The sequence below is a fragment of the Delphinapterus leucas genome, chromosome 5 (genome assembly GCF_059928025.1).
Source record: "Delphinapterus leucas isolate spDelLeu-1000000601 "Yukka" chromosome 5, BTC_Dleu_Yukka2, whole genome shotgun sequence".
Lineage (NCBI taxonomy): Eukaryota > Metazoa > Chordata > Mammalia > Artiodactyla > Monodontidae > Delphinapterus > Delphinapterus leucas.
In genome coordinates, this window is record NC_143133.1 from 72,905,870 (window position 1) to 72,933,474 (window position 27,605).

General features: G+C 38.6%; 1 protein-coding gene across 1 annotated transcript in view; it reads right to left on the reverse strand.

Moving 5' to 3' along the window:
• The window catches only part of SCFD2 (sec1 family domain containing 2), a 402,719-nt gene that overhangs the window by 308,642 nt on the left and 66,472 nt on the right, over window positions 1-27,605 (reverse strand). Inside the window, exon 4 of the mRNA XM_022564339.3 lies at window positions 26,365-26,540. Coding sequence (XP_022420047.1) covers window positions 26,365-26,540 — 176 coding nt within the window. The remainder of the gene's footprint in view (window positions 1-26,364; window positions 26,541-27,605) is intronic.

Sequence of the window (27,605 nt, forward strand, 5' to 3'; positions counted from 1 at the left end):
GGCTTTGGACGCACAGGCTCACGGGCCCAGCCGCTCCGCGGCACGTGGGATCTTCCCGGACTGGGGCACGAACCTGTGTCCCCTCCATCGGCAGGAGGACTCTCAACCACTGCACCACCAGGGAAGCCCTAACAAAATTATTTTTAACACTCCTTGCACAGTTGTCAGGTAACTACATTTGCTGTGCATTATTTGCCCCCAGGTGAAAAACGGAAGCCCCCGCAGAGGGACATTTGGGAGATCTCCTAGCTGTTAAGGATGTCCTGGATCTTCTCATGTCTTTTCACCATTTTGTCTTGCTGAGGGAGAAGATGAAGCATGCAGCTGCCAGAATGGAAAGGTGGCTAGTATGGGTGGCCACTGCGAGCCTCTCTTCTGGCCTCTCTGTTGAGTTTAAGCACCCTCTGTCCTTCAATAATAAAGATCCTTCCTATCACCATTCAATAATTTTGTATAAAAGAGCACCAAACATAATTTCAGGCACAGTAAGAGGACAAAATTAAGTACAGTTTGAGAAAAGCACATTGTATGTGAGAGACACCAACATAAAATTTTAAATAAAGAGCTTTAAAAAAAAAAAAAAGCAAATAGTCCATTGCCTCAATTACATTACCCCTCAAAACTAACAATAAAATTTGTGTGTGTGTGCAATATTTAGAAAGAAAATCTAGCTCTTAAATAGACTCACACAAGCTGTCTATAGTGAGGATTTGCCCTACAGGGGTTCTTATATAGATGACTGCTAAAGTACCTCCCAGGAATGAGAATCTATGGATGATACAATAAAATATGGCTGAGATTTCTGAAGTAAATGAAGATAATACAAAGTTTTTGCAAGCACTCAAAAACTGTGTTTGTTGTTTGGATTAAACCTCACTATACTTGAACATCCAGGTTTCAGAGTTCACACTACGGAGCCTAAACCCTCTCCTCCTATATGCATTACGCGTCATTCATGACGTATGGACAAAAACTGGCAAATAAAATGAATTTGATATACTGAAGGGGCTTGCTTCTTGAAAAAAATACAGGATATATTGTTTATTCATTAAGGAAAGACAAAGGCTGATTTCTGCAAAAAATCAAAACTCAGTGAGCCTGACTTTATATTTTCTGGTAAATTGATGTACAGATGATTGTCTCATAAATAGGCAGACCTGCATGTCCTACACTAGATACGTAGCTTGGCAACAACATTCACTTAGCTTATATTTTCAAATAAGCCTTTTGAAGTAGTGTAGTATGATTGCTGAGAGCACAGTCTTTGGGGTTGGGCAGAGTCAGGACAGAATCTAGTCTCTACCACCTATATATAAACTTAGGCTGACGCTGCTCTAAGCTTCTGGTTCTTCATCTGTCAAACAGTTGCTAGAATTGTAAGATTTCAATAGAACAATGCATGTAAAGCACTTAAGCCTGGTTCTTGGCACTTAGCAAGAGCTCAATGGTTGTGGTAGTGAGGATCGATTATCTTATAACTTCAGTACAAACATCTTGTACAAACTTCAGATTTCACAGAGTGAAAGGTGAAAACGGGAGTGGTTTGGCAAAAGAAAGATTGTGAGCTTTTGGTAAGATTCGTAGATTGGACAAAATTAGACCAACTTATATTAGACATGATCAGCTATACCCTCCTCTATGACGTTTCACAACAAAAAAAGGGAAATTTAGGTCCAAACTAGTATTCTTAAAGTTGGCTTGCCTATGAGCCATGATTCTTTCATGTGTGCATAAAAACATATATATTTTCCATGTGACCATAAGTAGTCACAAATTCTTTCATGTTCTGTTGCTTCAACCATAAAATTACCCCATTTATATGGGTTTGGTGAAAATCAATTTGAGATAAAAATCAGATGAAAATGTCTCACTAACTGTGAAGAACTACATTCACTGAACCAATATGCACTGTGAGCCTCTCTAATATATCATGTAGGTAAACTAAGAGTGAAGAGGAAGCATGGGTAAGTAAGTCTTAGGATGCTGGTCTGTCAGTATTGGTATGGCTATAGCAGAGGGGGATGGATGTAAGTAACTATCACTCATGTTATAACAAATATGCATATTATGTATGCATGTGAAAGGGGCTTATGGCATACTAAAAAAGAAACCATTTATGTGTTAAGACATATATCTTTTGTCAATTGAAAACTAACATTTTAAAAACGCTTCTTAACATCTAATACGATGTTTCATACCCAACAGATGCTCAAATTTTGTGGTGACTGCAGTCCTTATTATTTAACTGTTTACTGCTTGACTTTACTCATTATATAATGTAATCTCCACAACAGCAGAGACCTTATTTTACTTGTTTACTGATGCAGCCTCAGTGCCAAAGAATGGTGTCTGGTGTCTAGTAGGTGCTCGATAAATATTTGTTGGTTGAGCAGATGGATTTTATATTCTGGTTAAATAAGAAATAACCTCCAGGAGACTGGTTCAAGATGGTGGAGTAGAAGGACATGCGCTCAGTCCCTCTCGCAAGAGCACCAGAATCATAACTAACTGCTGAACAATCGGTGACAGGAAGACACTGAAACTCACCAAAAAGATGCCCCATATCCAAAGACAAAGTAGAATCCGCAGTGAGGTGGTAGGAGGGGCACAATCACAATAAAAGCAAATCCCATAACCCCTGGTTGGGTGACTCACAAACTGGAGAACACTTATACCACAGAAGTCCACCCACTGGAGTGAAAGTTCTGAGCGCCACGTCAGGCTTCCCAACCTGGGGGTCTGGCAATGGGAGGAGGAATTCCTAGAGAATCAGACTTTGAAGGCTAGTGGGATTGAATTTGCAGGACTTCAACAGCCCTGGGGGAAACAGAAACCCTACTCATGGAGGGCACACACAAACTACTGTGTGCATCGGGACCCAGGGGAAGGAGCAGTGACCCCACAGCAGCCTGAACCAGACCTACCTGATAGTGTTGGAAGGTCTCCTGCAGAGGAGGGGAGTGGCTGTGGCTCACTGTGGGGACAATGATACTAGAAGCAGAAGTTCTGGGAAGTACTCCTTGGCGTGAGCCCTCCCAGAGTCTGCCATTAGCCCCACCAAAGAGCCCAGGTAGACTCCAGTGTTGGGTTGCCTCAGGCCAAACAACCAACAGGGAAGGAACCCAGCCCCACCTACCAGCAATCAAGCGGATTAAAGTTTACTGAACTCTGCCCACCAGAGCAACACCCAGCTCTACCCACCACCAGTCCCTCCCATTAGGAAGCTTGCACAAGCCTTTTAGATAGCCTCATCCACCAGAAGTCAGAGAGCAGAAGCAAGAAGAAATACAATTCTGTCGCCCGTGCAAGGAAAATCACATTCACAGAAAGATAGACAAAATGAAAAGGCAGAGGACTATATACCAGATGAAGGAACAAGATAAAACCCGAGAAAAACAACTAAATGAAGTGGAGATATGCAGCCTTCCAGAAAAAGAATTCAGAATAATGATAGTGAAGATGATCCAGGGTCTCAGAAAAAGAATGGAAGCAAAGATCAAGAAGATGCAAGAAATGTTTAGCAAAGACCTAGAAGAATTAAAGAACAAACAGAGATGAACAATACAATAAATGAAATGAAAAACACACTAGAAGGAATCAACAGCAGAATAACTGAGGCAGAAGAACGGATAAGTGACCTGGAAGACACAATGGTGGAATTCACTGCCACAGAACAGAAGAAAAAAGAATGAAAAGAAATGAAGACAACATAAGAGACCTCTGGGACAACATTAAACACAGTAACATTCACATTATAGGGGTCCCAGAAGGAGAAGAGAGAGAGAAAGGACCCGAGAAAATATTTGAAGAGATTATAGTCAAAAAGTTCCCTAACGTGGGAAAGGAAATAGCCACCCAAGTCCAGGAAGTGCAGAGAGTCCCAGGCAGGATAAACCCAAGGAGAAACACGCCAAGACACATAGTAATCAAACTGACAAAAATTAAGTACAAAGAAACATTATTGAAAGCCGCAAGGGAAAAACTACAAATAACATACAAGGGAACTCTCATAAGGTTCACAGCTGATTACTCAGCAGAAATTCTATGAGCCAGAAGGAAGTGGCACAATATATTTAAAGTGATGAAAGGGAAGAAACTACAACCAAGATTACTCTACCTGGCAAGGACCTCATTCAGAGTTGATGGAGAAATCAAAAGTTTGACAGACAAGCAAAAGCTAAGAGAATTCAGCACCACCAAACCAGCTCTACAACAAATGCTAAAAGAACTTCTCTAAGTGAGAAACACAAGAGAAGAAAAGGACCTACAAAAACAAACCCATAACAATTAAGAAAATGGTAATAGGAACATACATATCGATAATTACGTTAAACGTGAATGGATTAAAACCTCCAACCAAAAGACACAGGCTCGCTGAATGGATACAAAAACAAGGCCCATATATATGCTGTCTACAAGAGACCCACTTCAGACCTAGGGACACATACAGACTGAAAGTGAAGCGTTTGAAAAAGATATTCCATGCAAATGGAAATCAAAAGAAAGCTGGAGTAGCTATACTCATATCAGATAAAACAGACGTTAAAATAAAGAATGTTACAAGAGACAAGGAAGGACACTACTAAATGATCAAGGGATCAATCCAAGAAGATATAACAATTATAAAAATATATGCACCCAACATAGGAGCACCTCAATACATAAGGCAAATGCTAACAGCTATAAAAGAGGAAATCGACAGTAACACAATAATAGTGGGGGACATTAACACCTCACTTACACAAATGGACAGATCATCCAGACAGAAAATTAATAAGGAAACACAAGCTTTAAATGACACAACAGACCAGATAGATTTAATTGATATCTATAGGACATTCCATCTAAAAACAGCAGATTACAGCTTCTTCTCAAGTGCACACGGAACATTCTCCAGGATAGATCACATCAGGGTCACAAATCAAGCCTCGGTAAATTTAAGAAAATTGAAATCATATCAAGCATCTTTTCTGACCACAACACTATGAGATTAGAAATCAATTACAGGGGGAAAAAAATGTAAAAAACACAAAAACATGGAGGCTAAACAGTACATTACTAAATAACCAAGAGATCACAGAAGAAATCAAAGGAAATCAAAAAATACCTAGAGACAAATTACAACGAAAACATGACGACCCAAAACCTATGGAATGTAGCAAAAGCTGTTCTAAGAGGGAAGTTTATAGCAGTACAAGCTTACCTCAAGAAACAAGGAACATCTCGAATAAACAATCTAATCTTACACCTAAAGGGACTAGAGAAAGAAGAACAAACAAGACCCAAAATTAGTAGAAGGAAAGAAATCATAAAGATCAGAGCAGAAATAAATGAAATAGAAACAAAGAGAACAATAGTAAAGGTCAGTAAAACTAAAATCTGGTTCTTCGAGAAGATAAACAAAATTGATAAACCTTTAGCCAGACTCATCAAGAAAAAGAGGGAGAGGACTCAAATCAATAAAGCTAGAAATGAAAAAGGAGAAGTACAACAGACACAGCAGAAATACAAAGCATCCTAAGAGACTACTACAAGCAACTCTATGCCAATAAAATGGACAACCTGGAAGAAATGGACAAATTCTTAGAAAGGTATAACCTTCCAAGACTGAACCAGGAAGAAACAGAAAATATGAACAGACCAATCACAAGTAATGAAATTGAAACTGTGATTAAAAATCTTCCAACAAACAGAAGTCCAGGGCCAGATGGCTCCACAGGTGAATTTTATCAAACATTTAGAGAAGAACTAACACACTTCCGTCTCAAACTCTTCCAAAAGAAACTGCAGAGGAACACTCCCAACTCATTCTATGAGGCCCCCATAACCCTAATAGCAAAACCAGACAAAGATACTACAAAAAAAGAAAATTAAAGACCAATATCACTGATGAATATAGATTCAAAAATCCTCAACAAAATACTAGCAAACAGAATCCAGCAACCCATTAAAAGGAACATACACCATGGTCAAGTGGGATTTACCCCAGGAATGCAAGGATTCTTCAATATATGCAAATCAATCAATGTGATACACCATATTAACAAATTGAAGGGGCTTCCCTGGTGGCGCAGTAGTTGAGAGTTCGCCTGCTGATGCAGGGGACACGGATTCGTGCCCCAGTCTGGAAGGATCCCACGTGCCGCAGAGCGGCTAGGCCCATGAGCCATGGCCGCTGAGCCTGCGCATCCGGAGCCTGTGTTCCGCAGTGGGAGAGGTCACAACAGTGAGAGGCCCATGTACCGCAAAAAAAAAAAAAAATTTGAAGAACACAAACCATATGATCATCTCACTAGATGCAGAAAAAGCTTTTGACAAAATTCAACACCCATTTATGATAAAAACTCTCCAGAAAGTGGGCATAGAGGGAACCTACCTCAACATAATAAAGGCCATATACAACAAACCCAAAGCAAACATCATTCTCAATGGTGAAAAACTGAAAGCATTTCCTCTAAGATCAGGAACAAGATAAGAATGTCCACTCTCACCATTATTATTCAACATAGTTTTGGAAGTCATAGCTACAGCAATCAGAGAAGAAAAATAAATAAAAGGAATACAGATGGGAAAAGAAGAAGTAAAACTGTCACTGTTTGCAGATGACATGATACTATACACAGAGAATCCTAAAGATGCCATCAGAAAACTACTAGAGCTAATCAATGAATGTTGTAAAGTTGCAGGATACAAAATTAATGCACAGAAATCTCTTGCATTCCTATACACTAACAACGAAAGATCAGAAAGAGAAATTAAGGAAACAATCCCATTCACCATTGCAACAAAAAGAATAAAATACCTAGGAATAAATCTACCTAAGGAGGTAAGAGACCTGTCCTCAGAAAACTATAAGACACTAATGAAAGAAATCAAAGATGACACAAACAGATGGAGAGACATACTGTGTTCTTGGATTGGAAGAATCAATATTGTGAAAATGACTACACTACCCTAAGGAGTCTACAGATTCAGTGCAATCCCTATCAAATTGCCAGTGGCATTTTTTACAGAACTAGAACAAAAAATCTTAAAATTTGTATGGAGACACAAAAGACCCCGAATAGCCAAAGCAGTCCTGAGGGAAAAAAACGGAGCTGGAGGAATCAGACTCCCTGACTTCAGACTATATTACAAAGCTATAGTAATCAAGACAATATGGTACTGGCACAAAAACAGAAATATAGATCAATGGAACAGGATAGAAAGCCCAGAGATAAACCTACGCACCAATGGTCAACTAATCTATAACAAAGGAGGCAAGGATATACAACGGAGAAAAGACAGTCTCTTCAATAACTGGTGCTGGGAAAACTGGACAGCTACATGTAAAAGAATGAAATTAGAACACTCCCTAACAGCATACACAAAAATAAACTCAAAGTGGATTAAAGACCTAAAAGTAAGACCAGACACTATAAAACTTTTAGAGGAAAACATAGGAAGAACACTCTTTGACATAAATCACAGCAAGATCTTTTTTGACCACCTCCCAGAGTAATGGAAATAAGAAGAAAATAAACAAATGCGACCTAATGACACTTCAAAGCTTTTGCACAGCAAAGGAAACCATAAACGAGACAAAAAGACAACCCTCAGAATGGGAGAAAGTATTTGCAAATGAATCAATGGACAAAGAATTAATCTCCAAAATATATAAATAGCTCATGCAGCTCAACATTAAAAATACAAACAACTGAATCAAACAATGGGCAGAAGACCTAAATAGGCACTTCTCCAAAGAAGACATACAGATAGCCAAGAAGCACATGAAAAGCTGCTCAACATCACTAATTATTAGAGATATGCAAATCAAAAGTACAATGAGGTATCACCTCACACCAGTTAGAATGGGCATCATCAGAAAATCTACAAACAATAAATGCTGGAGAGGGTGTGGAGAAAAGGGAACCCTCTTGCACTGTTGGTGGGAATGTAAATTGATACAGCCACTATGGAGAACAGGATGGAGGTTCCTTAAAAAACTAAAAATAGAATTACCATATGACCCAGCAATCCCACTGCTAGGCATATACCCAGAGAAAACCATTATTCAAAAAGACACATGCAGCCCAGTGTTCATTGCAGCACTATTTACAATAGCCAGGTTTGAAGTAACCTAAATGCCCATCGACAGACGAATGGATAAAGAAGATGTGGTACATATATACAATGTAATATTACTCAGCCACAAAAAGGAACAAAACTGGGTAATTTGTAGAGACATGGATGGATCTAGAGACTGTAATACAGAGTGAAGTAAGTCAGAAAGAGAAAAACAAATATCATATATTAACACATATACGTGGAACCCAGAAAAATGGTACAGATGAACTGGTTTGCAGGGCAGAAATAGAGACACAGATGCAGAGAATGTATGGACACCAAGGGGGGAAACTGGTGGGGGGCATGGGGGTGGTGGTGTGATGAACTGGGAGATTGGGATTGCCATATATACACTAATATGTATAAAATGGATAACTAATAAGAACCTCTGGTATAAAAAAATAAATAGGGCTTCCCTGGTGGCGCAGTGGTTGAGAGTCCGCCTGCCGATGCAGGGGACATGGGTTCGTGCCCCGGTCCGGGAAGATCCCACATGCCACGGAGCGCGTAGGCCCGTGAGCCATGGCTGCTGAGCCTGCGCATCCAGAGCCTGTGCTCCACAACGGGAGAGGCCACAACAGTGAGAGGCCCGCGTACCGCAAAAAAATAAATTAATTAATTTAATTAAATTCAAAAATTCAGAAAAAAAAAGAAATATCTCCATTTGGAGGTAATTTCACCCCTACAAAAGCAAAATACCTTTGCTTTTAAAATTTGATCTATCGGTGATTTGTGACCGCCTGGAGGGGTGGGATAGGGAGGGTGGGAGGGAGGGAGACGCAAGAGGGAAGAGATATGGGAACATATGTATATGTATAACTGATTCACTTTGTTATAAAGCAGAAACGAACACACCATTGTAAAGCAATTATACCCCAATAAAGATGTTAAAAAATAAAAAAAATTTTTTTTTAAATTTGATCTATATTTTCCTTTTCTTTCTCTATTCTTTTGTCATGTTAAGCAGGAATACACTGAATTAGTCCTTTTCACAATCAGTATATGCATTATTCATAAAGAGAATTTAAATCAGGTGGGTGCCGTTAGAAACTATTCTGGTCAGTTGCATGCTGATGACTTATGCCTTGGTTATTGTATTTTATCATATTTAAATAGGCAGCTTTCTTCTTTTTCTTTTTTAATTTTATTTATTTATTTTATTTTTGGCTGTGTTGGGTCTTCATCTCTGTGCGAGGGCTTTCTCTAGTTGCGGCGAGTGGGGGCCACTCTTCGTCGCGGTGTGCAGGCCTCTCACTGTCGTGGCCTCTCATGTTGCGGAGCACAAACTCCAGACGCGCAGGCTCAATAGTTGTGGCGCACGGGCCCAGTTGCTCCGCGGCATGTGGGATCTTCCCAGACCAGGGCTCAAACCCGTGTCCCCTGCACTGGCAGGCAGATTCTCAACCACTGTGCCACCAGGGAAGCCCAGCTTTCTTCTTAAGAGTTATATTTATGGGATTACTGGTAATGTATCTTTTTCTCTTTTTTTCTCATTTAGACTACAATTATTAAAAAAAAAAAAATTCTATAGGAGCAAAAGAAAAAAATCCACCAAACAAAAGTTACTTTAAAAAAAGTTAACTGAAAATGTTACATATATTAAAGTTTCATGTAATTATCTTCCTTCTATTCCCCAAATACCATGATGTACTCTACTTGTATAAATGTTATAATGTTTTAACATTTTATGTTTTTCTACCAATACTTTAAGTTTAAAGTTAAAAAGTATGGGTATCAAGTATTTGACAAGATACAAGAAAAATTCTATATTTTTCAGTGAGAGTTAATAACCAGGAATACCAAACCCAAATTTTCCCAATTTCATTTCCTCATTTTTTTAAAAAGTATGAATCCAAAACGTTTCAAGGAAAGCAAACTTCAAATACTAATATATCAAACAAAACAGCAACACAAAACAACTCACTTAAAAAAAAAAGACTATATCAACTCTACATGAACTAAGTACAAAAAGGAATCTTTTGTCTGTTGTCAAACCACAATAGATTTTTTTTAAAAAATCACATGACTGGATAATAACAGAAATATCTCCATGTGGCAGGGTGGTAATCTATCAATTTTTAACACATTTTGCCCCTAGGAATAGGGTTTTTGGCAATTGTTTTGCATATTTGTTACTTTTTTTAAGAGCTCAAAATCAGGAGATTTAAAAAAAGTAAGAATAGTGTTCCTGCATACTGTGTTAGGGAAAATTCCTGTTAAAAACATACAGTAGGGCTTCCCTGGTGGCGCAGTGGTTAAGAATTCGCCTGCCAATGCAGGAGACACGGGTTCGATCCCTGGTCCGGGAAGATCCCACATGCCGCGGAGCAAGTAAGCCCGTGTGCCACAACTACTGAGCCTGTGCCCTAGAGCCTTCGAACCACAGCTACTGAAGCCTGTGTGCCTAGAGCCCGTGCTCCGCAACAACAGAAGCCACAATGAGAACCCGCGCACAGCAACGAAGATCCAACGCAGCCATAAATAAATAAATTAAAAAAATAAGAAAAAAAAAAAAACATACAGTACAACCAATATGTAATCACCCAGCTGTGGATTTTTTTTCTGCATAGATATGAAATTACATCAATTACTCTAGAAGAAGTATTTCCATAATGTTTGTAAAGTGACCCTGCAACAGTATCCTGCAAGTTATAAGCTAGCACTGTCCCTACTGCCTCCTAACACCGAGGAAAGAGGGTGTAGAGGACTGCCCCGTACAGTACCCCTCATGAAGGATGTCTGCTTTAGGATATTCAGATCATTCGACATTCATCACAGCAAGGGCCAACACATTCTAGAGAAAAAGGGACAGACTGGTCAGCTTCCATTCAGTACTCTTCCACTTCTGCTTTCAGTCCCTCCCCTTAGAAGCAAAGATGGGAGCAAAGAGGGAGTACCAAGGCAAAGACATTCAGTCAAGGTGCTCAGGTAAACCAGGCATGGCCAAATCCTCACGGTGTCCCTCACCAGAAAGAAACGAGATCCTGAACAAATATTTCTCCTACTTTTGAGGACTGGCAGTGCTGCCTTCTCCCCACACCAAAAAAAAAAAAAAAAAACACTCAATAAATAACTCATTCTAGGGACTTCCCTGGCGGTCCAATGGTTAAGACTTCACCTTCCAGGCAGGGGGTACGGGTTTGATCCCTGGTCAGGGAGCTAAGATCCCACATGCCTTGCGGCCAAAACAACCAAAACACAAAACAGAAGCAATATTGTAACAAATTCTATAAAGTCTTTAAAAACAGTCCACATCAAAAAGAAATCTTTAAAAAAAAAATAATAATTCATTCTATGTAGCTCTTCGAGAGTGGTAAAAAATAGAAAATTTTTTAGATTTCTCCACACTCAGGCCCAAGCCTACTGTCTAGTCTCACGTGCTCACTAACGTTAAGCGAGCCTCTAGCACCCTCGGAATCCTAAGTCACAGGTGAAGCCATGGGGTCCTCGAGATATTCAGCCGGCCTTAGGCATAGCCTTCCTTCAGAGAGACCTGCCATTCGGTTGCACCCAAGACATCCTGTGAATTGGCATAAGTAAGACTTGGTTTCTCCAAGACTAACTAACATTATAAAAACATCAATTAGATCGTGTTATTGCCTTTCATTCTTAAAAACCCAGATATTTAAAAAAGGAAAAAAGAATCCCAGCAACCGTTGGGGTGGCCAGCATAGAACAAACAGCTAGAGGGAGTGGCTGGTATAGAAGATTCAGTCAGTGCAGGGAAGCACAAACCATTATTATTTCCCTTTTGGTCAAGCAAACCAGAATAGTTGTACCCTTCTTGTTTTTCACAAAACCAAGACCCACCCAGATGTGCCTTTGGCCACTGGCATAAGGTCTGGATTTGAAACTTTTTTGGTAGACCCACAAAACGCTAGAACCAAAATTGTTAGCCTTGAACTTACTTTGCTTGATTACTAGCTCTAGCTTCCAGCTGGAATAACACATGATATCATTGCTTCTAAGGCAAACCCAGTTTAAAAGCAATAGTTTACTTAGCCTATATATTTAACTCTCACTTTCTAATCAGACATTTGGCAGAAATTCACGTAACTCCAAAACCTGGCAATGTGCCCTCCCTGGGCAAAGGAACAAGAAGTTCATGTGTGTTTTTATTCTATTTTCCATTTGTCTTTCTCTTTTATTATTAAAAAACACAGTACCTTAATGTGATAGGAGAGAAAAACAACATTAAAATAAAATATTCTGCTGGAGAAAAGTGAAATCGAGATGCTATATCCTTATGGAGAAATGTGTAAGTTTCATAAGGTTTCAATAAAAGGCTTGCTGAGGAGCAAAACTCAAGACGAAATTCTAACCTGGAGGCCAAATTTATAGATATATCAATAACAAGCAAATTAGTAGAAAACATTAAAATGACCTCAATATTCACAGAGAAAGTTGTCAGCTTAAGTGCATATAAATTGAAATCTACATTCATGGGTTATGTAGACCCTATTGTGTTTTGAAAACTTTTTTATCCTAATGCCTGAGAACAAGCATAAGTGGAGTATGAGAAGAAAGTGGCCAACAGTCATTTGACGCCTTGCCACAGGACAAATAGTCTAGCAATACACAGCAGTAAAGGGCATGGCTTCAGTATCAGACACGCGGGTTTTAACCAGGCACATGTGGGTTTTAACCTGACACTTACTAGTGGTAGGACCATGGTAGGTCAAGTTCATAATTTGTCCAACCTCTGCTATACAGTCCTCAAGGCTAAATCAGCAGCTCAAGAAATTTATTTATAAAATACTATAAATGCAGTACTCAGGTACTCCGACCAGCCCAGGAAATCCTACTTGGTCCTGTATCCCCAAAATTAGCACAAATGGTACTAACGTACTGATACCTAATACACATTACAAAATAAACTATATGCACATCCAAGAAACCATATATGTTTTGGTTTTATAACTTCACTACCTGACAGGCAGCATGCATTCAAGAGATCGTTATTATGTGGAATGGAACAGAATATTTTCTTTTGGAGAAGGCATTTTAACTTTTTCCCTCCACCATTTGGAAGTGACACCTCTCTTGGCAAGAAACTAGAGGGCAGAGGCTTCCCTAGAGGAGAGAGAAAGTGATGAAGAGATGATTTATATTTCTGAGGACTAGAAAAGTTTATTCTGTCTACAGATGAGACAGTGTCTCCCCAGGTGTTCTGAACTGTGGGGGAAAAAGGGGTAGAGTTAATACCTCAAAAGGGTATAATCACATGAGCCCCTGAAGAACCAACATATTAGGCTACTCAGATCTCTTTAATTCCAAATGTCCTTCATCTGGAACTTTTTCCCATAAATATCTGTGGAAAAATTTTTTAAACTCTAATAATTTAGTGTTGCATTAAAATAAGTTATATCTCCTACACTATTACCAAATATCCCAGAATCTAGTGATGTTTAAGAGTGCAAACATCAAGACAATCCATTATTTTGATAACTTCCCCAAGATCATAAATTATCAGAATTACAAGACTTACACTACAAACTTCTGTGATGAAAACTGCAGTAAAAGATGGCCATGTTAATTGGAATGTGTGGCTGCTATCACAGAGGCTCAAAATTATAGCGACTTAAACAAAATAGGAATATATTTGTCACTCACATAAAGACCAGGTCAGTGGTCCAGCGAACCAACTATGGTTCTTCCATCCTTCCATTCAAATATCTTCAACACATAGCTTCCTCTCATAATTCAAGTCAGCTACTCCCATTCTTGCCATTCTGGCTGCAATTCAACACACAGAAAGGGGAAGAGGAAAGGCACATACCTCTCCTTTCAGTGCACAGCTACTCATGTCTCACTCACCAGAACCTGGTCACATCGAGCTGCAAGGCTAACTGCGAAATCACTGTCCTTTTGGGTGTACAAAACATGTACTATGTAAAAAGGTGACACCAGGTGGTGAGAACATTAAGCCTCTGCCCTAAAGGCCATAAACAAGACATCCCTTTAGACTCACGTAAACCACTCAAATCTTTATCCATTTATTGCAAGCCAATCAATGGGAAGTAAACTCCATGTTTATAACAAACCTCTCAAATTCCCACAGGCAGGCAGTAAAGCCTGCTACTGTAAGTGTGAAAATGAAGATTCTGTATTCTGGGACATATTCGAATACCTGAATCAGGTCAACAAGGTCCCCAGTTTCAACTGTCTTATAATCTAGCAGAGGGAGACAATGACTATGTGAACAAAATAACGTCAGAAAATGAAAAGCAAATATAAAACAAAGTGATGAGGAAAGCTATTCAGGGAAGGCTGCCCTGAGGAGATGGCATTTCAGTTTTGACCTGACCATCCATGAGAAGAACTGGAAAATAACATTCTAATAAGAGGGATTAACAATTGTTAAAGCCCCAAGTTTCCCTATTTGTCAGAATCAAGTTGCTTTACCTCTAGTTTTCTTTATTTAGGCCTGCTACACATGGGAGAGGAAGAAAGAATATGTGTATATGTGTATGTGTGTGTGTGTGTGTGTGTGTGTGTCCAACCTCAGGAAGGGGAGATCTATAACACTACTACTGGAATTATTAATACTTAACAGCTAGGAATAATGTGGAACACTCCAAAACCAGGAAGAAAGAGGCCCTAGGGCCATCGATAGAAAAAAGAAGATTGTTACAAAGCAAATGGTTAGAGAAGTTGAAAGACAAGTATAGCCTTTGTATTCAAAAATTATTTTTTTTCACTTGTTCTAAATAGTGCTTCTGGGTGTATATATTTCTTAAATAAAGTTAACTAATTTCAGGTATATTGTTCTAACTAAATTTTAGTTCCAAATCAGAAATCAGCAGTTGTAAATAAAATGCCTTATTATACATTTTTAATCAAAATGAGTTATATACAAAACAAGTAAAAGAAATAAGCAAATTTAATAATTAAATATTTGTACATTAGTATCGTAAATTAGTATTATATTTTAAATATTACACAACTTATATTTCACTATAGGGACCCAAGTTAAGTCAACACATTCTTAAGCTACTGAGAATCCACTCATAAAAATCTTAACCTAAGACTTAATAGCGCCAGCCTAAGAGATCATCCCCAAAGCATGTATTCCTTGGTCCTAGGGCAGTTTAGGGGAAATTTCAGTATTACTTAAATTATCATGATGTATTCACAGCATAGTCTAATAGTCACAAAATTGCCTAAAAGAAAGACCGCCTTCTTAACTTATGAAAGGTGCTCCAGTCAGATGAATATCCCAAGTGACAAATCTTTTATCATACTCACGGCCGGTGAAGACAATATGCCACTCAAATGCCACTATTTTAACACAATGGCAAAAGAACAGTCAGGAAAATACTAAGTCTGACCCAAGATCTGGGGAAATTTTCATCCACTTCCTACTTTCAAAACCCCATTTCATTGACTGGAAGACACAACTGATTAGAGCACACCCCAGCAAGAGAAAAAAATACTGCACTTAGAGTGAGAAATGCCACTGATTCCAAGATGCACCCCAGTTTCAGAAATGTGAAAATGTGAAAAAATGGATATTTTAGAATCAATAAGAAATGGTAGTATACTTCAAGCCAAAGCTGCCCCTTTTCTTTTCAGAATGGAAAATGACTTTAACTATTTTCAGCTCAATCAAAAAGAAGTTTTCTTCTGTATTAGGTTCACTCCTACCTCTCTTTGTATACAACTGTTTAATACAAATGTCCAAAGAGGCAACTGATAAACCCCCATTTAACCTTTTTCCAAAAATATTGAAGACATTTCATTCAAAACAAGCTGCTGCCAGCTTGCTATAAAGAATAAGAAGGGTGGAGAAAGAACAGGCTGCCAGCCAATGAGGGCAGATTCTGATTCTGAAAGCGCTGAGCCCCACAGTGCGCTCCACACGCAGGGCCCCTCCCAAGAGGAGAAAAGACAGAGTTCAGCCCATTCATTTGTCCCGAGCTTGCCAACCGGATAAAACACCCTCTCTGTAAGAGAGGAGGGAATAAAGGATCAGTGACAGACCAAGAGCATGCCTAGGAAAACCTCTCTTGGTGGAAATCGGTGGCGGGCTGGGGGATGTTCTCCTCTGATAAATGGCCTTTGCAGTAAATTTGCTGTAATACTGTGAAAACCACTGTGACATAGTAAGAAACATATATTTGGTCTCTGTCCCCAGTTCCTGGCACATAGCTCCTAAAACCCTTGTATTTTCCTGAGCAACAGGGTTGCTAGGAGCATCTTTTGTTCTAATATTTTGTCTTGGACCCTGATTCCTGGTACACAGAACTCCTAAATCCCTTGGAATTTCCTGGATGACAGGAGCATCTTTTGTTCTAATGAGGTGATTCTTGGTGGGTTCCTGGGTAGCTCCTGGATAGGGGCTGGTCACCAGAGAGACCAAGCCAAGAATAGAAGCTTGGACTTTCAGATTCACCCACCCTGCCCCATCCTCCAGGAATGGGAGAAGGGCTAGAGACTGAGTTAATAATTAATCATGTCTACGAGATGAAGCCTCCATAAAAATCCCTAAAGTATAGAGAGCTTTGGGGCTGGTAAACATATCCATGTGCTGGGAGGGTGGGACACCCCAACTCCATGGGAACAGAAGCTCCTGCTCTTAGGACACTTTCAGACCTCACCCGAGTTCTAATAAGCTGAAACTTAAATAAAGGTTTCAGGAAGGGTAAGCTGGGACGAAGTGAGAGAGGGCATGGACATATATACACTACCAAATGTAAAATAGATAGCTAGTGGGAAGCAGCCACATAGCACAGGGAGACCAGCTCGGTGCTCTGTGACCACCTAGAGGGGTGGGATAGGGAGGGTGGGAGGGAGGGAGACACAAGAGGGAGGGGATATGAGGATATATGTATATGTATAGCTGATTCACTTTCTTATACAGCAGAAACTAACACAACATTGTAAAGCAATGATACTCCAATAAAGATGTTAAAAAAATAAAAAATAAAGTGTTGAAAAATAAATAAATAAAAATATAAATGTCTCCCTGAGTTTTGTGAGCCATTATGGCAAATTATGGAACCCAAAGAGGGGGTCGTGGGAACCCTAATTGATAGCAGGTTGGTCAGAAGTATGAGAGGCCCAGACTTGCAACTGATGTCTAAAGTGGGGGGCAGTCTTGTGGGACTTAGCCCATAACCTGCGGGGTCTGTGCTAACTCCATTTAGTTACTCATAACTGAATTACAGGATACCCAGTGGGTGTGACACCCAGTAGTGGGCTGGAGGATTGCTTGGTGTGGGAAAAACCCCTACACATTTGGTGTCAGAAGTGTTAAGAGTAGAGCATAAAGAAACAAGAGATTTTCTTTTAACATGCTCCACAATTTTCCTTCTCAGCAAAAATCCTATGAAAAATCTGTAACTGTAAACAACACTCAGGTCTGACTTTAGGGATCACCTTTTTTTGCCTCTTCCCTCACTCTTCATCCAAATAATATCACCAGCACTTTTGCAAGTGACAAATCAGGACCTCCCAGGGTGTTGGTGAAGTCAGGAACAGACCTAAAATGAGCCATTACATTTCCAAGCCTAGCCGTCTGGCTTGGGACCTAACAGAAGCTCTAGAGGACTGAGAAGGTAAAACCCACCAATGCTATAGGACAAGCAGACGTACTGTCATTTAGTTTAGTTAAACTTGATCTGTACAGAAGAGCTACTCTGAAGTTTAGTATCTCATAAAGAAAACTAAATCTACCTATTAAAAACTGCTTTGGCAACTGATAAAATGCTGTGCCGACTTTTCATTGCAAAGACAGATAACATTTAAAACTAAAGCAACATTTACCTGGAAAATCGTGAGTGGCTCTATAAATCATTTATATTTTATTTAAACGTCATTTTCCAGACTTCCCTGGTGGCACAGTGGTTAAGAATCCGCCTGCCAATGCAGGGGACACGGGTTTGAGCTCTGGTCCAGGAAGATCCCACATGCCACGGAGTAACTAAGCCTGTGCAACACAACTACTGAGCCTGCGCTCTATAGCCTGCGGGCCACAACTACTGAAGCCTGCGCGCTCTAGGGCCTGTGTGCCGCAACTACTGAGCCCACGTGCTGCAACTACTGAAATCCGCATGGCTAGAGCCTGTGCTCTGCAACAAGCAAAGCCACCACAATGAGACGCCAGTGCACCGCAATGACAAGGAGCCCCTGCTTGCCACAACTAGAGAAAGCCTGCTCATAGCAACAAAGACCCAATGCAGCAAAAAAAAATTTTTTTTAATTTAAAAAGTCATTTTCCAAGTTGGATTTTTTAATTTAGAAATGTAAATTCTACCTAAAAAAAAAACTGGAGATAGATACTACATATATATTTATAAAGTATGTTTTTTAGAAAGTATAAACACAGCTGCTTCCTCTACTACATAGTTTGCTATCATTTTATAACCACCAATAAATTATTGTCAATAAAAGTTTTTCTTTGAAACAATTAGCATAAAAACATCAGATATACAATGTAGAAACAATGAGATTTAAATCTGGATTTAAGAAAAATACTGTTAAACATCATCAAATAGTAAGTAAAAAAAGACAGTAACAGTTTTCTATGTAACAGTCTCATTCTTCCTCAGTAAATTTTAATTTAGAAAAACAAAATCTAGTTGAGAATATATTAAAACTATTACTTGCATAAAGTAAATTGGCATTTGCAATATTTTTGGCTCAGCTAAAAGAATAAATAATGACTACTATTTATTGAGCATTTACTAGATGTCAAGCACTGTACTTAGTGATATACATATGTAATCTCATCCAATCCTGACAATAACACTATGATGTAGGCACTTTATTCCCATTTAGATGAGGAAGCTAAATCAAACTTTCTTTTTTTTTTATAGTAATAAAAAAGAATTCTTCAAAGGCTACCACAAAATTAAGTAAATCCGTACTTTGATTAAAAGAAAAGCAGGGTTTCCCTGGTGGCGCAGTGGTTGAGAGTCCGCCTGCCAATGCAGGGGACACGGGTTCATGCCCCTGTCTGGGAAGATCCCACATACCGCAGAGTGGCTGGGCCCGTGAGCCATGGCCGCTGAGCCTGTGCGTCCAGAGCCTGTGCTCCGCAACAGGAGAGGCCACAACAGTGAGAGGCCCGCGTTCCGGAAAAAAAAAAAAAAAAAAAAAAAAGAAAAGCTACTTTTACAAGTGAATACATTCATTAATAGAATCATAGATGCAGCCACGTTCAGGTTCAACTTCGTTTCTACATTTTTTAACTTGAAATAGAAACAGAATTACTTGTTAATTAGCACATATGTGCTGAATGCCTAAAACACAGACTGTGATATTGGACCTTGATGAAAATGGAGAGAAAAAGGAATTGAGAAGATGCTTTATCCCCTTTGGTTTTTAAAAACATTCACTGCAAATAATTATTAGATTTTTCCCAATAATAATCCAAAAAGTTTATCTTTTGAGCACACAGTATTATCTTTCTGTCATATTCCAGGGCCTGAGTCAAACATAAGTCTTATGAATAGTACCCAGATCTCTTGCTGACTAGTCATTAAATCGCCAGAACCAATGAGCCAGGAGATGGCAGTGAGCAGAAGGAGTGCAGTAACCTGTGTTTAATTATACATTTCCAAGACCAATTTCTTTTTCTTTACCAAGGTTGTCTACAGGGTTACTTAGGCCATGAAGTCAACACTGAGGTTCAGTGACGGAGGCTGGGGAGAGAGTGGTGGAAATGAGTCTCCAAAGAAATACACAGCTCTCAGCGCTGGCTGAGATTTGCATTAGGTGGCTCTCAAGCCCATAGGAAAAATCTAGACATTGTCTTCACGCTCCAAATAAACTCAGATGCTCTACTTTCATACCGAAGTCTGTAAATAGGGCAACTCAGCACATATTATGACTCATTACAATAATGGGTGAGTGTATACTAGATAAAATAAGCCTGTTCATAAACAAAGAGCAATTGCTATGGCTGGTGTATAAGTTCGCCTGTGCGAAAACACTAACTTATAAGGACCCAGAAATGACTGAGAACACAGTGCTGGTCAGGGTAATGTGCAATTATGATAAAAGTGAGGTTTTAGCATTTTAAATGTTACTTCTTTTTCCCTGTCTTTTTATTCCTTCTCCACTTGCTGAGAGAAGCACACCAAGTACCGTGGTCACATCTGAGGCAGTCTAACATGGAAAAGGATTCCAAAAATTAATTATAAATATAAGATGCCATAGAATTAATACTGTGTCATGTTTCTTCAGAAATCTCTGGTGAGAAGGATTATCATTCTTGGGAGAAAACTGCTGTGCCTTGTTTTGAAACACTGTTGTTAGATTTTGCTGCTAGAGATTCACCTTGCAGGGTGTCAGTGGTGGGCAGGGGTGAAGAGGTTGTCCTGGTGGCAGGGCAGGAGGAGGGAGGGAGGTTGTAGCAGTGGCCTAGAGCAGGTTGCCAGAGCCCAAGGGAGTGCATGGCGGGAAGCAGGGGCATCCCAGTGCAGGGTGTCAGCATCAAAAGAGGGTGAGGAGGGCATCTTCGCATAGTGGGTGGCAGAGCTAAGCAGGGGTTGTTGGAACCCAAAGTGGCAGAAAAGAACCTCACAGAGGCTGGCGGCAGTGAAGACCCAGTGCAGGGTTTCAGAACCTGAGCAAGATGAGGGGTGTGTCTAAATGGCGACCAAAGCCCCTGTGAGATGAGGAGGGAATCTCTGTGGGGGAGTGGGGTGGGCAGAGAAGGGAGGGGAATGAAGCAGCAGCCCCACACAGGTTGTCAGAACCAAAGGAGGTGAGACAGGCATCCATGGGGAGGTTGGAGGACAGCAATCTCCCAAGAAAGAGTGTCAGAGCCTGAGCGGGGAGGTGAGAACATGCAAACAGGGGAGTGGCAATGGCAATATTCTGGCATGGGATGTTCAAGCCTACAGAGGGAAGAGGGCATCTGTGCCATGGGAGCAGCAGCGGGGCTTGGTGTGGGGTCCTGAAGCCTGAGAGGGGTGAGGAGGGCACCCATACAAGAGATGGAGGCCAGGCAGCACAGCACTAGAGGTCAGAGCCTGAGTGAGGTGGGAAGGGCATTCATGTGGAGAGGTTTCTATAGGGGCACCTTTGTGTGAAGTAAAAAAAAACATCCTTGTGGGCCTGGCCATAGCCTGGAGCAGGAAGACATGCCCAGGTGAGGTGAGGAAGGCACCTGTGAGAGGGGCAGCAGTGCTAATGGAGACTGGTTACCTACAGAAGGGATTTATAGATAAGGAAAGGGAGAAAACTAGAATGAACCCTGTGGTATTACATTAGAATTGTGACCTGGTTTTTAATAAGTAGATATAGATATAGGTGATATAGATAGATATAGTTACAGAAAAAATATAAGGAATAATTGATAAATCCACAATCATAGTGGGAAACTTGAAAACACTTCTGTCAGAAGCTAGTAAGTAAGGAGATAAAGAATTTTTTAAAAATGTATCTTGAATCATTTATATTTATTTGAATTATTTATATTATAATAATACATATTTTAATATATTATATATGATTACTGTAAGCTAAGGGACATTTATGGAACGTTACATAAAACAATTAGAGAATAAACATTCTTTTTGAGTATAATATGTGGACCATTTAGAGAAATGAATCACATACAAAGGAAGTCACATAAATACGGAGATTATATCATTCAAAACACATTCTCTGACCACAATATAATAATCAAGTAAAAGTAAGTTTTTTTAAAAGACCTCATATAGGGCTTCCCTGGTGGCACAGTGGTTGAGAGTCCGCCTGCCAATGCAGAGGACATGGGTTCGTGCCCCGGTCCAGGAAGATCCCACATGTTGCAGAGCGGCTGGGCCCGTGAGCCATGGCCACTGAGCCTGCGCATCCGGAGCGTATGCTCCGCGATGGGAGAGGCCACAACAGTGAGAGGCCCGCGTAAAGCAAAAAAAAAAAAGACCTCATATATTTATAAACTTAAAAAATATCATGCAATTTAAATAATAAATAAATCAAAGGGAAAATCATAATAGAAATTGTGAAATATTTAGAACTGAATAACAACAAAGACAGTCAAACTTTTGGACTAAGGTACAGCAGCATTTAGAGGGAAATTCATAATCTTAAATACATTATTTGAAAATAGGAAGTTAAAAAAAGAACAACAGAGTAAAACCAAAGAATACAGAAGAAAGGAAATAAGATAAAAACAGAAATTAATGAAAAATAAAACAGAGCACAAATGAGTATATCAAAATAAAAAACTAAAGCTGATTCTTTGGAATGACTAATAAAATTCTGCTAATATGAACCAAAATCAAAAGGAGAGTTAATTTTGCAATAAAAATACCAGGTATTGAAAAAAGGAATTACAACTATATATTCAAAAGAGATTTAAAAATTTTAAGAGAATTCTATAAATAAATTTATGCCAATTTGAAAATATAGATGAATGGATTTAAACGAATATAAACTACCAAAATAATCTCAAGAAAAAACAGAGAATTAAATAGATCTATAAACACTTAAGTAATCAAATTGGAAGTACAAATCTAAGTCTAACAACAACACGGCAGGTCCACATGATTCTAAATTTAGGCATATTTCACTTTTAAGCAACTGAAAATTCCTTTCTTATACAAATAGCTCCAAAGAATACAAAAAATGAAACTCACTCTGATTTTACCTAACTACTGTAAGCTTTGTTGCGAAACTGGACAACATCAGCACAATGAAGAAAAATTATAAGGTAATCTCACCTACAAGCATAAATGCAAATGCGTAAATAAAATATTAGTAAACTAAATCTAGCAGTGTGTGTGTGTGTGTGTGTGTGTGTGTGTGTAGGATCAAGTTAAACTTATCCCAGGAATGCAGTAATGATTATTTAAAAAACTATAAATACAATTCACCACATTAACAGATTATGGGAGAAAAACCATATATATATATTCATCTAAAAAATTTCAGAATCTGTATTAAGTGAAATTCAACACTCAGGCAGGATAAAAACAGCAATAACAACAACAACAATTCAGCAAAATAAGATTAAGAAGGAACTTCCCTAGCCTGATTAAAAATAAAACAAAACATAATATTTAATGGTAAAATTTTAGAACATTGTGTTTAAAGTCAGGAATAAGATGAAAATGCCTATTTTCATTGCCTCTGTTGAGTAGGGTTCTAGTATGCCTGGTCAGCGCACTAAAAAAGAAAGTGGTATGAAATGTGAAAAGGAAGTAACAAAACAGCCATTATTTGCAGATAATATTATTGCCTGTAGAGGAAATACAGGACAACCAATGAATCACAACAAGAAATAGGAAAACAAATATTAATACAAAATGCAAGGTTGTTGGACAAGTGATCACCAGTCAAAAGTCAAGCCAAGAGTATTCCAATACACCAGCAATGAGCAATTAGAAAATTCAATTTACAACTGGTATTAAAATCATTAAAATACCCATAAAAAATCTAGTAAGTTTCTTTTATAGAGAAAGGCATAAAACTGGACATGTTAATTTTAACACTGTGGTATTAATTCTGTGATGGATAAACTGACCACTGAAACAGACTAGAAAGTGAGATACAAACCTATTTTTATATGAGATCTTAGTGTATCATGTATCATTGAGAAATGGATGAGTATCTTTTGGTTCCAAATAACAGAAAACCAACTAAAATGGCTTAAACAATGAGAAGAATCATCATCTCACAGAACAAGATATTCTGAGGTAAGACTCAAAGTCATCTTTAAGGATTTAGGTTCTGTTTATCTTTTTCAGGATCTCAGCGAGCTCCCTTCATTATTACAAAATACTCAGTGTCACAAACATATATCAAGAAAAAGGAGCTTGTTTCTTCATTATGTATTTTTCTACATGGGCAAAAGAAAATTTTTCTTAGAAGCACCTCCAGCAAACTTCGCTTTGCCTCTCTTAGGCTAGAACTGCTAAACCAATCATTAGGTGAGGAGATGAGAATATTAATATAGTCTGAGACCAATCAGGATTTGCCTGAATCATGTGGGAAAAGAGTGGACACTGGAACAAAACTGGTATTCTGCCAACATGAGAAAGAGGGAAATGACTGTTAGGTAAGTAATCTACAGCACAATGGAATATTTCATAAATGGTATGGGGAGAATAGGCTATCCATATGGAAGAAAAGAAAATGAGATCCCAATAATATAAACAAAGATAAATTCCAGGTGGATTAAAAATTCAAATGTCAGGGAGGGTGGGAGGGAGATGCAAGAGGGAGGAGATATGGGGATATATGTATATGTATAACTGATTCACTTTATTATAAGCAGAAACTAACACACCATTGTAAAGCAATTATACTCCAATAAAGATGTTAAATAAATAAATAAATAAATAAATAAATAAATAAATAAAAATTCAAATGTCAAAAATTAACTTTTAGTGGAAAATACTGAACAATATATTTAGAAATTAGGGGTACAAAAAGATTTCTAATATAAAACATAAATAAGAATAAGCTATAAAAGATAATATTCATTAACTAGAGTACATCAGATGCAAAAATTTTGTACAACAAAACATATAGGAATTAAATTTAAAATCCAAACCACAGTCTGGGAGAAGTATTTGCATGACATAAAACAGTTTTTTCTGTTACCTAAATAGATAAATAAGTATAAAAATGAGCAATTGATAGAAGAGGAAAACTGAATAGCTAATAAATACTACAGAAGGTGCTCAGCCTCATCAGTAGCCAGAGAAATGCAAATTTATACAAAGATAGTATTGACCCATTATAAAAAAATGTTTAAATTTGATAATACTGAGTGCTGGACACTATGCTGGGAAACAAACTGTCATCCAGTCCTAGCAGAAGGGTCAACTAGTTCAACGTCTTTGATGATCAGTTTGGTGATATTTAGTAAACTCAACAATATGCATGGTCAACAAAATAACAATCCTCTCCAAGGTATATGCCCTAGAGACACTCTCTCACATGTGGACCAGAAGACAAGTTCCAGGATATTCATCTCATTCTTTCAAACCACACACACACACACACACACACACACACACACAAATATGGAACAGTCTAATTATACATCAATATGGGTTCCATAAATTGAATATTTATACAATTAAATCTATACATGTCAATTTGGATTATCTTAAAACAGAAGGCTGAGAGGGAAAAGCAGGTTGTTTAGGGATACTTATAATGTGATATCACTTACATAAAAAGTAAAACCCGTGGCATAATACTCTGTATTATTCATGGAAAAATAAATACTTAATAAACATATAGAAACAAGGAATCAAGCTTGTGATTACCTCTGGGAAAGGAAAAAGGAGAATCAGAGCAGAAAAAGGGTATAGTATCAGAGATGCTTCAACTTTATGTCTAGTTTTATTTCTTTAATGAAAAAGGATATAAAGTAAACATAAAAAACTAGTAAATTATATTGAATCTATGTGTAAGGTACATAAATATTTGTCATATTATTTTATGTGTTTGAAATACTTTATAATTTTTAAAAATACATCTTCTTAAAAGTTTCCCCTGAAAATATTTTATCAATAGTGAAAAGGTCCTACTCCACATACATCTCTCTTCATGAAAATTACAAATGAGGACTTCCCTGGTGGTCCAGGGGTTACGACTCCACCCTCCCAATGCAGGGGGCCCCGGTTCGATCCCTGGTCAGGAAACTAGATCCCACATGCCGCAACTAAGATCCCGCATGCTGCAACTAAAAAAAGATCCCGCACGCCACAACTAAAGATCCCACATGTGGCAAGGAAGATCCCATGTGCCACAACTAAGTCCCAGAGCATCCAAATAAATAAATAAATAAATAAGCTAATACTTTAAAAAAAAAAAGAGAGAATTACAAATGGAGTTTGCCTCCCTTTCGTCTATTATAAGCATCATTTTAAGCCACATGCTATATGTTGTTTAAGGATTAGAAAGTAGTGTCAGAAGAAATGTAAACAGTAGCAATATTCTACAGGAAAAGTAGCAAGGATTAAATAAAGATGCCATGAAGATCAAGAAAGGCCCAAATGGCATAAAACTGAAAAGAGATGTTCAAAGTTTAGTCAAATACTCAAAAAACATTCTAAAGTATTGAATGAGAAGCCAAAGACGTTACTGTCAAAAAAAAAAAAAAAAAGTAGATACAGAAAAAAACTGCTACTTGAATTTTAAATTGGGGGCACTTAAGAAAATATGATATAGGGCATATGTCAACAATATGATTTATTACTAAGATTATAATAAATATCAGTTTTTCCCTGGAATTAAAAACTTTAATTATTAATATCCCAAGAAGCTCCCAGAGCAACATACCTGGAGAAGGAGTCTTTCAAAAGCCAGAAAGTTGTCCCACTTGGCAGTCTGCGGGTGTTTCAGAGTTTGAACAGTGGCCAGCCCAAGCTGTAGGAGCCCACAGTGATTCCCTAGAGCTTTGAGGTTGTTCTTGAAGAGATGAATATAGGACATGAGCTGTCCCGGAGTGACTCTCCCTGGAAAAACATACAATTTATCAGTGTACCCTCTTCTGGGAGTGGTAAAAATAATGAAGAGAATGCCATTAATAATACTACTGCAGGGCTTCCCTGGTGGCACAGTGGTTAAGAATCCACCTGCCAATGCAGGGGACACGGGTTCGATCCCTGGTCTGGGAAGATCCCACATGCCGCAGAGCAACTGAGCCCGTGCACCACAACTGCCGAGCCTGTGCTCTAGAGCCTGCGAGCCACAACTACTGAAGCCCGCATGCCTAGAGCCCATGCTCCACTACAAGATAAGCCACCGCAATAAGCCCATGCACCACAACGAAGAGTAGCCCCCGCTCACCACAACTAGAGAAAGCTTGCGCGCAGCAACAAAGACCCAACGCAGCCAAAAATAAATAGATAAATAAATAAATAAAATAAAATAAAATAAAAAATACTATTGCCTTACATCAGCACAAAACTTCAGAGTAAACTGCAAGCTTGCCTAAGCTACTGTGACTCTTAAAACAACATGGTGACAACAGCAAAGTTGAAACTATTAACTGTGTTTTGCAAGCAAGAAAACACGTTAAGTGATCTTGCCAAAGCCATATTGCTAGTAGAATTCATTTCATAATTCTGAAATACCCCATAAATAAGTTATCAAAAGTCATACGAATAAATATTTCTTGAACTCAACATGGAGTACCTCTCCAAGACAAATGATATTGCAATCTAAGAGGCAAAAAAGCAAGGTTTCTAATTGTGTACGTATGTCTATAAAGGAGAAATCTGTTATGACTATAGCTAAAACTTTATCACTGATATCCGTGGGTTCCTGAGAATATTCATGAGCATAAAAGCTGGCTGTTTATGGAACAAAAATGTATGGAGAACTAGAGTGGCAAAAACCCTGGAAGATGAGATATCAGAAGAAATGGTTTGGTATGGGTGACACAGTACATTTACTACGATGGTCACCTCTATCTAGAACGAGACCCCCACTTCACAGAAGACTGGAGTACCAAAAACAAACAAAAAACAAACAAAAACAAACAAAAAACCACCTGTTGAAGATTCACTCTTTCAGAG